The sequence below is a fragment of the Scyliorhinus canicula genome, chromosome 7 (assembly GCF_902713615.1).
Source record: "Scyliorhinus canicula chromosome 7, sScyCan1.1, whole genome shotgun sequence".
NCBI classification, from domain to species: Eukaryota; Metazoa; Chordata; class Chondrichthyes; order Carcharhiniformes; family Scyliorhinidae; genus Scyliorhinus; species Scyliorhinus canicula.
In genome coordinates, this window is record NC_052152.1 from 48473776 (window position 1) to 48490695 (window position 16920).

General features: G+C 49.1%; 1 protein-coding gene across 4 annotated transcripts in view; it reads right to left on the minus strand.

Annotated features, from left to right (window-relative positions):
- Positions 1–16920, minus strand: part of spag17 (sperm associated antigen 17) — a 349272-nt gene that overhangs the window by 87320 nt on the left and 245032 nt on the right. For all 4 annotated transcript variants that reach the window (XM_038801961.1, XM_038801962.1, XM_038801964.1 and 1 more), the window contains 3 exons: positions 15496–15547; positions 4721–4817; positions 1871–1924 (listed from right to left, as the gene is read on the minus strand). In XM_038801961.1, coding sequence (XP_038657889.1) covers positions 1871–1924; positions 4721–4817; positions 15496–15547 — 203 coding nt within the window. The remainder of the gene's footprint in view (positions 1–1870; positions 1925–4720; positions 4818–15495; positions 15548–16920) is intronic.

Genomic DNA, 16920 nt, shown 5'->3' on the forward strand with positions numbered 1-16920 from the left:
CTGGTGGCGGCGGAATCGGCGGCGTGTGCGGGCCCCCGGGGTCCTGGGGGGACGCGGGGCCAACGGACCCCGGGGGGTGCCCCCACGGTGGCCAGACCCGCGATCGGGGCCCACCGATCGGTGGGCGGGCCAGTGCTGTGGGGGCACTCTTTTTCTTCCGCCGCCGCCACGGCCTCCACCATGGTGGAGGCGGAAGAGAATACCCCAGCGCGTATACGCCGGTGGTGACGTCAGCGGCAGCCCCGGCGCCGAGCGGCAGCGTCAAAGGCCGCTGGAGCCGGTTTGGGCGCCAGGCGGTGTGGCGCCAACCGCTCCGGCACGGGCCTAGCCCCTCAAAGTGAGGGCTTGGCCCCTAAAGGTGCGGAGAATTCCGCACCTTTGGGGAGGCCCGACGCCGGAGTGGTTGGCGCCACCCCGCTACGCCGGGACCCCCTGCCCCGCCGGGTAGGGGAGAATCCCGCCCTACATGGTTTTCCATCAGTCTAATTGGTACTTAGTGACCGTAGCAACTTGTTTCAAGATACCACCTGTGAGACCCTCACAATATGTCTTTCTAGTTTATTCTAAAGACACAGACACATCCAACTGTGCGAACAAGAAGAAAAGAGATTAGGGACAGAGCCATAGAAAGATAAGGGTAGAAAATACTCACTCATTGCCTGGGCATGCATCTGCAACTTTTTAATATACAGTTTGAACCAGACAATATTCAAATATAAATAACGCCTTTGCCTATGTGACCTGCAATGTATAAATATTACTCGATTTCTCAGGATTCAGCTCTGGAAATCCTTCTCTGAGGTTGTGCTCTCCCAAGCATTGGCCTGAGTTTCCTCTGATTATTTTGTATAATAGGAAAATGCTACGACAGTTGTGTGCTTTTGGAAAAATATAGAAGTTGATTGCACTTGGTAGCAGAAATAAGGGTATCTTTGCACGGGGAAGGAGTGGATTGTATATAGAAATGTTAATTCGAGGGTTAGATAAGTCAGTGAAGAATCAAGCTGTGAATTGCTGGAATTCAGTTTTAGTCATGGATTCCAATAAATACATACATCACCTATATAAGAGTTTATGAAAGCTTCTTGCAGCTAACTGTGGTTGTCCTCCACATTCTCTTTAAACTGTTGCTGCACCTCTGATTGGTCCTTTTGCTTCCATGGGGATCTTCCTCCTTCATCAGGACCTCCACAAGGAAGCTTATTAGTTATACAAAGTACATACCATCATTATAGAGAGTAGATGATCTCCCCATGACCTTGTGAATTTTAGTGGAGCCAATGTTGGAGGTTACTGGGTGGTGGGTTCTGGCATTTGTTTAAAAAAATAAAAAATTTAGAGTACCCAATTCATTTTTTCCAATTAAGGGGTAATTTAGCGTGGCCAATCCACCTAGCCTGCACATCTTTGGGTTGTGGGGGTGAAACCCACGCAAACACGGGGAGAATGTGCAAATTCCACACGGACAGTGACCCAGAGCCGGGATCGAACCTGGGACCTTGGCGCCGTGAGGCAGCAATGCTAACCACTGTGCCACCGTTCTGCCCTGGGTTCTGGCATTTGTGCTGGGATTGATGACTCCCTTGTTTTCAGGACCAATGAATTTAACTAGGCTTTATATACCAGAATATTGGGATAGGCTGGAAAAATCTCCTGTTAGGTAGTGCAAACAGCTTTGGAATTCATAGCATTCTGGGAGGAACTGTAAATGTGACATTTTTATTGTATTATACATGAATCAATACAATAAATTGGCTGCCTGGAAAGCAATCACTTTCTAAGGAACACACCTAGTTTTCCATCATTTTTTTAAAATTAGAAGCTTCCTTATTTTTTCACATTTGTCTTTCCTTGCTTAACTTATTGTTACCTGTATTGTTCTAATTTTTGTGGCCACTTAGACATCTGGTTTTGCTCTTTATTGCTGCATTAGAGATAAGAGAAATTAGGTACAGAATTGATATATTCATATAAAATTATTCTGGGTTTACTTGGAATAAAAAGTGTTTGTCTTTAACAAAATGTATTGTTGCTTACGTTTTTGATGCTAAAAGGTCAAGTGCATGAAGCAATAAGTAGAGCAATATGAACAAATACAATTATTTAAATTTAGGACTGTGATTAAAGTACCAGGTTTATAATTATAATATGTATAGGACACTGGGAATTTTCATTAGAAGTAGAAGTACACATTTAGCTTTGTTTGGGGATACCATAGTTTTCTGAATTATCTTGATGGTACAGTATTACAAAGAACTAAACTACGTATGAAATTTGAATGTATGTTATCAGACTAGTGTCAAAATATTCACGATTTCCTATCATTTCTTTCTATTTATATATTCCAATCTTTCTAGACTAAAGATATTGGCTTGGCAATTTACTCAACTGCACCCTCATCTCCACCTTTGATGTCCTAGTTCTCAATACCACCATTACTCTCTTTAACCCATGCCATTTCCCACGATATAGCCCTCATCACTGCTCCCCTAAGTTCAACGGATGCAGACCTGAAAGGATATGAGCACAACTGGTTCAGCCATCCACCCTCTAGCTGGATCACTTAAAATACAATTGAGTTCTGTTCTTGTCTGCTAAAACTGTTCACTATTCCAGGATCGTCCTGGAATGCAAAGATAAACTCCGGTTTCTTTTCTTACTGCAAATTGACTTCTTATACCCAACTCCCGATCTCCTCAACTCCAGAACAGTTTTGTTCCTCTCTTTAACTGTGCTGTAATCAGCCCTCGCCTCACAATTATGACCTTTGGCCCCACCGTCCCTGCAAGCTATCATCCCATTTGAACTTTCCTTTTCTCTATAAGTCCTTGAACATGTTGTTGCCTTCAAAATCCATTTCCATCTTTCCTGGAGCTCCATCTCTGAATCCATCCCATTGGGTTTTCTCCCATGCCATAGTATCAAAATAACTTTTATCAAAGTCACAAATGACATTGTGTGACTGTGACAAAGGTAAACTTTCTCTCCTTATCCATCTCAATCTTTTTGAAGCCTTTGACATGGTTGATCACACCATTCTCCTCCAATGCTTCTCCATAGTTGTCCATCTATGTACGATTTCTGTCACTTGGTTCCATACTTTATCCAGCTAACTAGCCAAAGAATCACTGGCAATAGCTTTTCTTCCTGCTCCCTTGCAATAACACTGTGTTCCACTGAGGACCTATCTTTGGCACTCTCCTGCTTCTCATCTAATACTACCTCTGACAATATAATCCAAAGGCACAACATTAATTTCACAAGGGCGCTAACAACAAACACAGAGCTCTAATTTGCCACCGCCTCTCTCGACTCCTCCACTGTTGCTAAATTATCAGACTGCTTATTCTACATCCAGTACAAAGTGAGCAGAAATTTTGTACAATTACATACTTGGAAGACTGTAGCCGTTGTTTTCAGTCTCCATTCCAAAACTTCATTCCATAGCTCTGACTTCATCTCCTCTCTGTGGTAACCATCTGAGCCTAAGCCCATCCTTAACCATTGGCATCACAGGCTTTTAAAGAAGTGGGCAGAAATTCTGCTTGATACAAGACCCAATACGAATTCGCAGTACAGGAAAGAAGCCTGTGCATTTGGGTCCCTGACAAGTTCCGAATCCTTTTTTTCAAAAGAGTACCTAATTATTATTTTTTCCAATTAAGGGCAATTTAGCGTGGCCAATTCACCTGCCCTGCACATCTTTGGCTTGTGGGAGTGAGACCCATACAGACACGGGGAGAATGTGCCAAGTTCTGAATCCTTTTGCCACAGTGCTGCTTGAATTTTGTGGTGGAGCACCAGAAGGCTGGAGCAATTTTGCATTTGGTTAGTATTGGGGGTGAAACAACAGCCTTCAGCTGCATATTCCACACTTATGGGCTCAAGTCCCACTCCACAGACTTGAGAGCACAAAATCTAACCTGACACTCTGGGGACTGCTACAATGTCAATGTGAGATGTTTAATTGAGGTCCTATCTACTTTCTAAGGTGGATGTTAAAGGCCCCATGGCAGTATTTTGAAGGAGAGCAAGGGACTTTCTTTTATTATTTCATGGCATGTGGACGTTGCTGGCTTGACCAGCATTTATTGTCCATCCCAGTTAGCCCTAGCATCCTAACCAATAATTATCCCTCAATCAACACAAAAACAGAGCATCTAGTCATTATCATTATATGTGGGAGCTTGCTTCATGTAAATTGGCTCTGTGTTTCGTACATTATAACATGTAGTCAGTATGCTTCAAAAAGTACTTCATTGGTGATAAAGCATTTTAGGAAATCTGGAGGTTGTTAAAGTCATGATATAAATACAAGTTTTAAAAAATAAATTTAGAGTACCCAATTCATTTTTTCCAATTAAGGGGCAGTTTAGCGTGGCCTATCCACCTACCCTGCACATCTTTGGGTTGTGGGGGCGAAACTCACACAAACACAGGGAGAATGTGCAAACTCCACACAAATACAAGTCTTTTTCAGAAATTAACTTAAATTTTCTCAAATACTGGGAAACATTTCTTTGATTAGTTGGCTTGAGTTACATTGGAACTAACTGCTTCATAAAATTGGGCTGCATTATTAAAGTTCTTTCCTTCTTGAAAATGCTGTTGGCCATTCAAGTAATCTCTGTTTTGATACCATTTAATGGCTTTTGTGGTATGGAGAATATCGCAAAAAGCAAAGGAATACCAATGGTCTGTGAAAGTTAGATTGCCGTACCTTTTCAAGCTTACTTCAGTCCATTCACAGGTCGACATCTCTGTTGTGCTCTTGAAACTGGATCCCACAGCATCCTCATAGATTGAGGCTACATCAACTGTAACAAGTAACAAAACTAGAAGGTGTGTAGAAACTATATAGACTGTCAGATTTATTAGCTCACACTTAGGGGCAGCACGGTAGCATGGTGGTTAGCATAAATGCTTCACAGCTCCAGGGTCCCAGGTTCGATTCCCGGCTGGGTCACTGTCTGTGTGGAGTCTGCACGTCCTCCCCGTGTGTGCGTGGGTTTCCTCCGGGTGCTCCGGTTTCCTCCCACAGTCCAAAGATGTACGGGTTAGGTGGATTGGCCATGCTAAATTGCCCGTAGTGTCCTAATAGTAAGGTTAAGGGGGGGAGTTGTTGGGTTACGGGTATAGGGTGGATACGTGGGTTTGAGTAGGGTGATCATTGCTCGGCACAACATCGAGGGCCGAAGGGCCTGTTCTGTGCTGTACTGTTCTATGTTCTATGTTCTAATGCTGAAGGTATCATGCTAAACCTGAAGGTAGCAGTCATCAAGGGTCCTCTCCTCAACAGCATTGATTGGGCCCACTTGGTCCATTGCAGGATACGATAAACACTGGTTCGCAAAATGCCCCACACGGTCACACCTGCAACAGACTTTTCCAAACTCCACACAGACAGTAACCCGAGGCCAGAATTGAACTCGGGAGCCTGGAGCTGTGAGGCAGCAGTGCTAGTCACCGTGTCGCCTTACCGCCCCAATCTTATGAGAGAAGACTTTAAAGCATGTTCTTGGGAGTGGAGTTTGGAAACTGGCACATGACAATCATCTGGGGGGATTCTGAGGAGAAATCCACAGACATCAACATGGGTTCAGAGCAGAGTGTGCATTTGACTACAGCCCTCTTGTGTGCTTAAAAGGGACTTTGTATGTTAACGATACCATTGCCGCTTAAGATGTATTTTGCAATCCCTGTCAATTCTAAATTCAGCGTGTAATTGTTAAGCTAAAGGGGTGTAAAGCAGTATTGTATTATAATCCAACTTTTTAATGTTTAATAAATGTCTTTTCTTATTGTTAAAACTAATTGGTGGTCCTTGACTCTGTTCCTCCACATTTAAAAAGCAAAGGTTCTGGACTGCTGAGCCAGTGTTCCAATCTGGGATTTTCTCGTCCAGTTATAACATCAACTGGGATTGTAACAGAGTTGAGTTCTAATTCTAGACTCTGGACACATGTAAAAACTGGAACTTGTATTTTTATTGTGGTCAGAGGCAGCAGGGGGTGGGAGGGGGTGGTAATGGGGGGCAACTAACCCTAACAGCCCCAACCTTCCACCCTTTCCCTGCTTCGACTCCATTCATCTTACTTCTAAATGAGGCAGAGGGGTAATGACGAAGAACACCCCTCTCCCTCAACCGCAAGGATTATAAAACAATACAAAGCATGATTATACTTAGGTTTAAAACTGTCCACAAATCCCATTTTCCATTTTCAACTAAATATGAACTTGCTACACCTGGATACCCAATGGTACAGATCATCACACTCACATTACACACTCGCCTGTAGGGAAAAAGACAGTACCAAGCAAACAATATCATGATCAACAGGGAGCAACATCCAGGATAACAACTGAGTGGCAGGGCACTCCTTAGGATAAAGAGATTTTCACAAAGAAAGCAAAAGTCAAGGATAAAACAGGATCAATGAGCACTCTTCATGATCTTCCAAGGATTCCAATGATTGAAGCACGAGACAACATTACTTTCACCATGTCGTCTCACCAACACTCAGGTCATCACAGCCTAGGCCATGGCCGGAAGGGGGCAATGACTCGACCAGTTCGGCCACCTCCAATCCCTCACAACAAGCATCAGGAATAGATTAATCCTGGGCCAGTGATTGATAGGACAAACTGACCCCTGGCATTGAAGACGGGATACGATTTACTCCATTAAAACTGAAATACCAGCCTCCAAATCAAGATTACCGAAACATGGCAGTCAATTTTGAACTCACTCGGGAATGCTTCCATCACTTTTTGTTAGGAGCTGGGCTCGGTGTGCCTCTCTGAACCCCTCTGCTTCTCTCAAACCCATCAGGATGGATGACAAGCTATGTAGCAGGATCTCAACAGTACGGAGGCAGGCCTCCACCAGGAAAAGTGCTCTCTCAAGTATAAAAACCTCCTGGTACTCCTCCAATGCCATCATAAAAGTACCGCACAACTATTGGAAGTGAGATCTGATGGACCGAGACTTTCAACCAGGGTAACATCTCCACTGGCAACCAACACCTGATGCACACAACATCTCTGAGACGGGAGGCCACTCAATAGCAACTCTGTCACTGAAAGCAGGGACCCACCCCAGCCCATTCCAGCTGTCAGACAAACAACGATTTTAGCATTTTATCACGGCTCTTTCTTGCAAGAACCAAACACTTCTCGGGACATAGCACATGGCATGTAACCCAAGAAAAGACAAATACAAAATGTGCAACAGGATGAAAAGATGGATTAAAAGATTGTCATGGGAGTGTCCCTTTAAGAAATGTTTTGTCTTATCACAAGGCTTCAGTGATGTCATTGTGTGGGTGGAGTTGGGCTGTGGCTCTGAGTTTTACTTTCGCTTTGGTTTGGGTTTTGTGGCTCTGAGTTTCTTTGCTTTCATTTTCATATTTGGCTGCTGTATTCAGACAGACAAGTATCTTGGAGTCTCTCTCTCTGCACTTTAAAAGCTGTTTCCAGATTACGTGATAACTTGAAAATAAATAATTGTTTTCTGGAAGGAATTCAAACCTGATGTTTTGAAAGGGAAACAAGAATGTATACCAGGTCTGAGTGCTATGTGCTGGACCACACCTTTGAAAAGGGGTTTCTGGTTTATGGGATCTTGTTACTAAATTGGAACAGCTTAAAGGGTGAATTTCAAAAGGGTTATATATAGATTACTGTAGCGGTGTGGGATATTTATGTTTGTTGTTGATAAAAATGCTTACTGTGTGTGTTTATAAAAATGTTAACTAAATTTGTAGAATAAACTTTGTTTTTGATTAAAAGTGCTTAAGGCTTCTGTTGAATAACAACCTGAAAGGTAGACCCTTGTGTTTCCCACAAGCAAAATTAATAAACAGTTGTAAGTCTGGTGAACTTGATGATATACTCTGGAGTTTTCTAAACCCTGGATTATAACAAGATGAGCAGAATTAGAGGTCATAAAAATGCAACCGCCCCTCGCTGACCTCCCTGACAACATTTTAGAAGATTTGAAATATCAGTTAAATTTCAATTTCCTGAGAAACTAACTAGTCATTTTCAGTGAAAAGAAATCTGGGCCGGGATTCTCCCCTACCTGGCGGGGCCGGGGGACCCGGCGGGATGGACTGGCGTGAACCACTCCGGCGTCGGGCCGCCCCAAAAGTGTGGAATTCTCCGCACCTTTAGGGGCCAAGCCCTAAACTTGAGGGGCGAGGCCTGCGCCGGAGTGGTTGGTGCCATGCCAGCCGGCGGGAACGGCCTTTGGCGCCACGCCAGCCGGGGCCGAAGGGACTTTGCTGGCCGGCGGAAGTCCGCACATGCCCCGGAGCGTCAGTGGCTGCTGACGTCGTCCACGCGCATGCGCAGGGGAGGGGGTCACTTCCGCGTCCGCCATCGTGAAGACTATGGCGAACGCGGAAGGAAAAGAATGCCCCCACGGCACAGGCCCGCCCGATGATCGGTGGGTTCTGATCGCGGGCCAGGCCACCGTGGAGGCACCCCCCTGGGGCCAGATCAGCCCGCGCCCCCCCCAGGATCCTAGAGCCCGCCCACACAGCCTGGTCCCGCCGGTAAGATAGGTGGTTTGATTCCCGCCGGCGGGACCGGCATGACAACGGCGGGACTTTGGTCCATTGCGGGCTAGAGAATCGCCGAGGGGGGACCCGCCGACAGGCGCAGCGTGATTCCCGCCCCCGCCGAATCTCTGGTGCCGGAGACTTTGGGAGACGGCGGGGGCGGGATTCACGTCGGCCCCCGGCGATTCTCTGACCCGGCGGGGGGTCGGAGAATCCAGCCCCAGGTTATTCATAATTGGTGGACTAGACCCTCAATGAAAAATACTTTTATTTGATAAACCCATTTAGGATGCATTAATAAAATTCCACCAGGTTACTAACTCTAAAATACATTAAGGATTTTTTAATGTGTGAGAAAAAGATAAATTTTTAAAATGTTGCCCATTTATACTGGTTCTTTTTTAAAAATAATTTTTATTCAAAATTTTTCACATATTTTCAACAACATACAAACCCCCCCTTACAAAAATAAGAGAAACAACAAAAAACGCATAAATAAACAGATTATAGCTGTATCACACATTCCCCCAGACTACATGCCCCCCCCATTAAACGATAAACAATTATAAATACAATAGTAAACACAAAGCCCCCCCCCCCCCCCCCCCCCCCCCCCAGGTTGCTGCTGCTGACCATCTCCTGACGCTCCGCTAGAAAGTCTAGGAACGGTTGCCACCGCCTGAAGAACCCTTGCACGGATCCTCTTAAGGCAAATTTTACCTTCTCTAATTTAATAAACCCCGCCATGTCGCTGATCCAGGCTTCCACACTTGGGGGCCTCGCATCCTTCCACTGCGACAGAATCCTCCGCCGGGCTACCAGGGACGCAAAGGCCAGAATACCAGCCTCTTTCGCCTCCTGCACTCCCGGCTCATCCGATACCTCAAATATTGTGAGCCCTCAGCTCAGCTTAACCTGGGTGTTCACCACCTTCGGCACCGTCCTCGCAACGCCCCTCTAGAACTCATCCAGCGCTGGGAATGCCCAGAACATGTGGGTGTGGTTTGCCAGGCTCCCTGAGCACCTCACACACCTGTCCTCTACCCCAAAAAACCGACTCAGCCTTGCCCCAGTCAAGTGTGCCCTGTGCAGAACCTTAAATTGTATCAGGCTAAGCCTGGCGCAAGAGGAGGAAGAATTTACCCTACCCAGGACGTCTGCCCACGTACCCTCGTCTATCTCCTCCCCAAGCTCCTCCTCCCATTTACCTTTTAGCTCCTCCACCGAGGCCTCCTCCTCCTCCTGCATCTCCTGGTAGATCGCCGAGACCTTGCCCTCTCCAACCCACGCCCCCGAGAGCACCCTATCCTGGATCCTGCGTGCTGGCAACAGCGGGAATGCCCTCACCTGCCGTCTTACGAACACCCTTACCTGTATGTACCTGAAGGCATTTCCAGAGGGGGAGCCCGAATTTTTCCTCCAACGCCCCAAGGCTCGCGACGTCCCGTCTATAAACAGGTCTCCCATCCTTCTAATACCTGCCCTGTGCCAGCTCAGGAAACCCCCATCCATTCTCCCTGGGACAAACCGACGATTCTCTCGGATCGGGGACCACACCGAAGCCTCTACCTCCCCCCTGTGGCGCCTCCATTGCCCCAAAATTTTGAGGGACGCCGCCACCACTGGACTCATGGTGTACCTTGTCGGCGGGAGCGGCAGCGGTGCCGTCACCAGCGCTCTCAGGCACATGCCAACACAGGACGCCATCTCCAGTCTCTTCCACGCCGCCCCCTCCCCGTCCATTACCCACTTATGTATCATCGCCACATTGGCAGCCCAGTAGTACCCGCATAGATTAGGCAATGCCAGCCCTCCTCTGTCCCTGCTCCGCTCCAGAAACACCCTTCGCACCCTCGGGGTCTTCTTCGCCCATACAAACCCCATGATGATCCTGCTGACCCGCTTAAAAAAGGCCTTAGGGATCAGGATGGGGAGGCACTGGAATATAAAAAGGAACCTCGGGAGCACCGTCATCTTCACCGACTGCACCCTACCCGCCAGTAAAAGCGGCAGCATATCCCACCTTTTAAACTCCTCCTCCATTTGCTCCACCAGCCTCGTCAAGTTGAGCTTGTGTAGGGCCCCCCAGCTCCTGGCCACCTGGATCCCCAGGTACCTAAAACTCCTTTCCGCCCTTTTCAGTGGAAGCTCATCTATCCCCCTTCCCTGGCCCCCTGGGTGTACCACGAACAGCTCGCTCTTCCCCGTGTTGAGCTTATACCCAAAACTCCCTGAGAATCTGCATCACCTCCGGCATCACCCCACCGGGTCCGCCACATACAATAACAGATCGTCGGCATACTGCGATACCCAGTGTCCCCCCCCCCCCCCCCCCCCCCCCCCCCCCCCGCACCAACCCCCTCCAGTTCCTGGACTCAAAGCCATCGCCAAAGGCTCAATTGCCAACGCAAATAGCAGGGGGGATAGGGGGCACCCCTGCCTCGTCCCCCGGTACAGCCAAAAGTATTCCGACCTCCTCCGATTCGTGGCCATACTCGCCACCGGGGTTTCGTATAGTAACCTAACCCAACTGACAAACCCCTCCTCCCAGAGGTACCCCCACTCCAACCTATCAAAGGCCTTCTCCACATCCATAGCCGCCACTATCTCCGCCTCCCCCTACACTGCCGACATCTTGATTACATTTAGGAGCCTTCGCATGTTGGTGTTTAGCTGCCTTCCTTTCAAGAAACCCGTCTGGTACTCGTGGATGACCCCCGGGACACAGTCTTCAATTCTAGTAGCCAACATCTTCGCTAACAGTTTCGCATCCACATTGAGGAGCGATATTGGCCTATACGACCCACACTGTAAAGGGTCCTTGTCCCCCTTCAAGATCAACGAGATCAGCGCCCTAGACATCGTCGGGGGTATGACCACCCCCTCCCTCGCCTCATTGAAAGTCCTCACTAGTAGAGGGCCCAGCAGGTCCATATACTTCCTGTAAAATTCCACCGGGAACCCATTTGGCCCCGGTGCCTTCCCCGCCTGCATACTCTCCAGCCCCTTAGCCAGTTCCTCCAGCCCTACCGGTGCCCCAAGCCCCGTCACCTGCCCCTCCTCTACCCTCGGGAACCTCAGCCGTCCAGAAACCGGCGCATCCCCCCCTCCTCCGTCGGGGGGCTCCGACCTATATAGCCCCTCATAAAAGTCTCTAAATACCCCATTTATTCCCACCGCACTCCGCACCATGTTCCCCCCCTTTATCTCTAACTCCCCCAATGCCTCCCGCTTCCGAAGCTGGTGTGCCAGCATCCGGCTAGCCTTCTCCCTGTATTCATACATCGCCCCGTGCGCCTTCCTCCACTGTACCTCCGCCTTCTTGGTAGTCAACAGTCAAACTCGGCCTGGAGGCTTTGTCGCTCCTTGAGTAGTCCCTCCTCGGGGACCTCTGCGTACCTCCTATCTACCCTTACCATCTCCCCCACCAGCCACTCCCTCTCTCTCCTTTCCTTCCCCTCCTTGTGGGCCCTAATGGAGATTAGCTCTCCCCTGATCACCGCCTTCAACGCCTCCCAGACCACCCCTACCTGCACCTCCCCATTATCGTTGGCTTCTAGGTATATTTCTATGCACCCCCGGATCTGTTCGCTCGCCTCTTCATCCACCAACAACCCCACCTCCAGGCGCCACAACGGGCGCTGGTCTCTCTCCTCCCCAAGCTCGAGGTCCACCCAGTGCGGGGCATGGTCAGAGATGGCTATGGCCGAATACTCCGTGTCCTCCACCCTCGGAATCAGTGCCCTGCTCATCATGAAAAAGTCAATCCGGGAGTAGGCTCTATGGATGTGGGAAAAGAATGAGAATTCCCTGGCCCCCGGCCTAACAACCCTCCATGGTCCATCTGGTCCATAAACCCCCTCAGCACCTTGGCCGCTGCCGGCCTCCTACCCATCCTGGACCTAGAGCGGTCCAATGCTGGATCCAATACCGTACTGAAGTCCCCCCCATTATCAAGCTCCCTGCCTCCAAGTCTGGGATCCGGCCCAACATGCGCCACATAAATCCGGCATCGTCCCAGTTCAGGGCATACACATTCACCAAGACCACCCGCCCCCCTGCAGCTTACCACTCACCATCACGTACCTACCTCCATTGTCTGCCACAATGCTCAGCGCCTCAAACGACACCCGCTTCCCCACCAAAATCGCCACCCCTCGATTCTTTGCGTCCAACCCCGAATGGAAGACCTGCCCTACCCACCCCTTTCTCAGCCTAACCTGGTCTGCCACCCTCAGGTGCGTCTCCTGGAGCATGACCACATCCACCTTCAGTACCTTCAGGTGCGCGAACACACGGGCCCTCTTGATCGGCCCGTTCAGGCCTCTCACATTCCAAGTTCTCAACCGGATCAGGGGGCTACCCGCCACCCCCCCCCGCCGATTAGCCATCACCCTATCTAGACCAGCCACGTGTCCGCGCCTCCCGCACTCTCCGTTCCCCTCAGCGGCAGACCCCCGCCCCGACTCTCTCTACAGACTCCAGCTCCCCCTTGGCCATTGCAGCAGCAACCCAGGAAAAAGCCCGCGCTTTCCACCAAGCCGGCCCCGCCCCCTCTGGTGCAGCTCCCTTTCACGGCCTAATCCCAGCTCCCCCACCTCGGGCCTCCCCTCTCCCTTCCCCCCCAACGGGGCCCCCTCTTCCAACCACCAACGCCCACACTCTCACCAAACCCCCACTACAAACCAAAAAAAAAAGAGAAAAAGCAGTACCCCCAAAACACAACAATCACATCAATCCCCTCTCAACATCCCCTCGCCACCGACCCTCAATCCGAGTCCAACTTTTCAGCCTGGATAAAGGTCCACGGCTCCTCTGGCGTCTTGAAGTAGTGGTGGCGGTCCTTGAAGGTGATCCACAGTCGCGCCGGCTGCAACATTCCAAATTTCACCCCCTTCCGATTCAGCGCTGCCTGAGCCCAATTGTACCTGGCCCTCTTCTTGGCCACCTCCGCACTCCAGTCCTGGTATATCCGGACCTGTGCATTCACCCACCTGCTACTCTGCTCTTTCTTTGCCCACCTTAGGACACACTCCCTGTCCATGAAGCGGTGGAACCGCACCAGCACCGCCCATGGCGGCTCGTTGGGCTTGGGCCTCCTCGCCAGGACTCGATGGGCCCCCTCCAGCTCCAGGGGCCCCGGGAAGGCCCCCGCGCCCATCAGCGTGTTCAGCATCGTGACACGTATGCTCCGACATCCGACCCCACCACCCCCTCCGGGAGACCCAGGATCCGCAAGTTCTTCCTCCTCGACCGATTCTCCATGTCCTCGAACTTCGCCTGCCATTTCTTATGCAGCGCCTCGTGCGCCTCTACCTTCACCGCCAGGCCCAAGATCTCGTCCTCGTTCTCCGAGGCCTTTTGCCGCACCTCCCGGATCGCCGCCCCTTGGGCTTTCTGGGTCTCGAGCAGCTTGTCAATCGAAGCCTTCATCGGCTCCAACAGCTCTGCCTTCAGCTCTGTGAAGCAGTGCTGGAGAAACTCCTGCTGCTCCTGCGACCACGGCACCCACGTTGCCTGGTCTCCACCCGCCGCCATCTTGGTTTTCCTCCCTCGCACTTTTCGCCGCTCCAAATCTACTTTCTTCACGGCTCTACTCTTGGTCCAATCCATACAGTGCCGGGGAAATATTACTGTCACTTTCCCACTCTTGGAATCGTCGAACAAATGCCGTTGGGGGCTCTAAAAAGGGCCCAAAAGTCTGTTTCTTGCGGGAGCTGCCAAACGTGCGACTTTGCTCTGCATAGCCGCAACCCGGGCATTTATACTGGTTCAAGAACGATTTTATATTTGTTATGCATGTAAGTTTCAATGGAAACTTGAAATCATGGGCTGGATTCTCTGCCCCGACGCGCCACATTTCTACCTCGACTCGCCGGCGGAATTCTCCGTTACGCTGGCCGGTCAATGGGGTTTCCCATTGTGGGGCAGCCCCACGCCTTCGGGAAACCCCTGGGCGCTGGCAAAACGGAGCACCTTGCCGGCGGAGCATCCCGCCCCATATCTTCAGTTCAGAAAACCATTCCGAGCTCAATTTGAACCCTGGCTGCTGATTGTGGCCAATGTGGAAACTTCACTACACACGTCTGAAGACGAAGCAGAAATGAGGGGTTGGATTCTCCGCCCCACCGCGCCACTTTTCTGCCCCAACCCACCGGCAGGATTCTCCCTTACACCAGCCGATCAATGGGGTTTCCCATTGTGGGGCAGTCCTACACCGTCGGGAAACCCCCAGGTGTTGGCAAAACAGAAAATCCCGCCGGCTGAGAATTCCGCCCCAGGGGCATCTGGAGACCTGAGGCCATATATAATTTTCAGGTACTACAGGTAAAGTGGCAAATTTTGGTTCTTCTCACTCAGGCAGAAAGTATCAGTAAGAGGAAAATGGGCGAATATGAACATAATTGGACCCAGCCCAAAATTTGACACTTAAAATTGCACCCTATTTTGCGAACCTCCCAGCTACATAGCACTTGGGAAATTTCATGCTTCTGTATTGTTATATTCAATTTTCAGTCGTAAGAAATATTTCACCCTGAGGCTAGATTGAATAATAAACTCTGATAAAGCCTTCAGCATAAAACTATTGTGGATAGATCCCAGTTATCCAATGATTGAATTGGTTGAAGGATCTAAAACGCTGTCTATTTTTAAATGATGTTGGAATTGCATCAGGTGTTAGATTTGTTTTGGTGACATGAAATGAAGATCGCTTATTGTCATGAGTAGGCTTCAAATGAAGCCACATTCAGGCGCCTGTTCGGGGAGGCTGTTACGGGAATCGAACCATGCTGCTGGCCTGCTTGGTCTGCTTTCAAAGCCAGCGATTTAGCCCTGTGCTAAACAGCCTCTTGACAGCTAAACAGCTAAACAGACATTGATAATTATTTAAATTGCCATGCTTTTGTCAAGTAAAAATTTGGGAATGTACCTTTGTTTGCTTCTTTCTCTTCCATTTGACACACGTCATCATCAGGGGCGGACTGCATAGGAATGATAACATAGATTTTGTGATAATTTTAGAAGTACAGTCCAATAGAAATAAATGACAAAAATATATACAGTATAGATGTAAAATAATAATAATAATCTATTATGGTCACAAGTAGGCTTACATTAACACTGCAATGAAGTTATGGTGAAAATCCTCAAGTTGCCACACTCCGGCGCCAGTTCGGGTACACGGAGGGAGAATTGAGAATGTCCAATTCATCTAATAAGCACGTCATTTGGGACTTGTGGGAAGAAATCAGATCACCCAGAGGAAACCTACGCAGACACGGGGAGAACATGAAGACTCAGCACAGACAGCGACCCAAGCGGGAATTGAACCCGAGACCCTGGCGCTGTGAAGCAACAGTGTTAACCACTGTGCTTCCGTGCTGCCCAAATAGCTGAATAAAGAATCGTATTGATCATCCAATAATAATATGGATTTAATAATATTACGGCTGCACAGGAGACCTTTTAACAATATTTGCTCTCATTTTGTTCTTTAATCTGATATGGGTATCTGCCTCCCCCTCTTAGAATGGAAGGGTGCCGAGTGGCTCATTAGTAATGTGCAACAAGTAAAAGTATCTCTGGGAGTTGGGATGGGCTCATTGGTGAATGAAAGCAACAAGCAAAGTTTCTTCCCCATTGCGTAGCACAAGACGTTTTAAGCTATTTGTCCTGAAATTGCAATGTGCAAAATTATAAAATGTAAATATTGTGGCAGCTTAAATGCCCTTTGTCTGCAATTTTAGCACAGGCATTAACCTGTTTAAACAAAATTGGAGATGTCTCCTTTAAAGCAGCAAAACCATTGATATGATTTTGTTAAATGTCAAAATGTTTATATTTGCACAGTGCTGCTTCACGATGATAGATATTATTTCCTTTAGGTTAGGTTTGTGACAGGGAAAATTATGATAATTTACGGGCCCAATTTACCGTCTGTGTCCTGCCAGAATTGGGACAGGAGGCGACCAGTAGATCCCGCGAGAGGCATCTTCCGGGTTTCCCAATTGTCGTTACGCTCGCAAGATCTAACGAGATATCGCAGGATGTCATGATCTGGATCACTGTGCAGCGTTTAGTGAACTCTGCTAATGCGAGACTGGCTGGGCTGAGTGCTGTGTCGGGGGCTGGGGGTTGGGGGGGGGGGGGGGGTAGGGGGTGTCGAGAGATCAGAATGCCATTTAAAAATGATCTGTTCCTGCACCGAGTGGAGATCCTCAGTCCAGGAGATGCAACTGAGTGCGGCTGCGGCGGGGCTTTCCCTGCTGAGGCCCAAAAAAACCCCCCCAGGGTGCTGTTAGATAGCAGGGCGGTTCCCAGCGCATCCCGCCCAGAGCAGGCTCTGTTTCCTCAC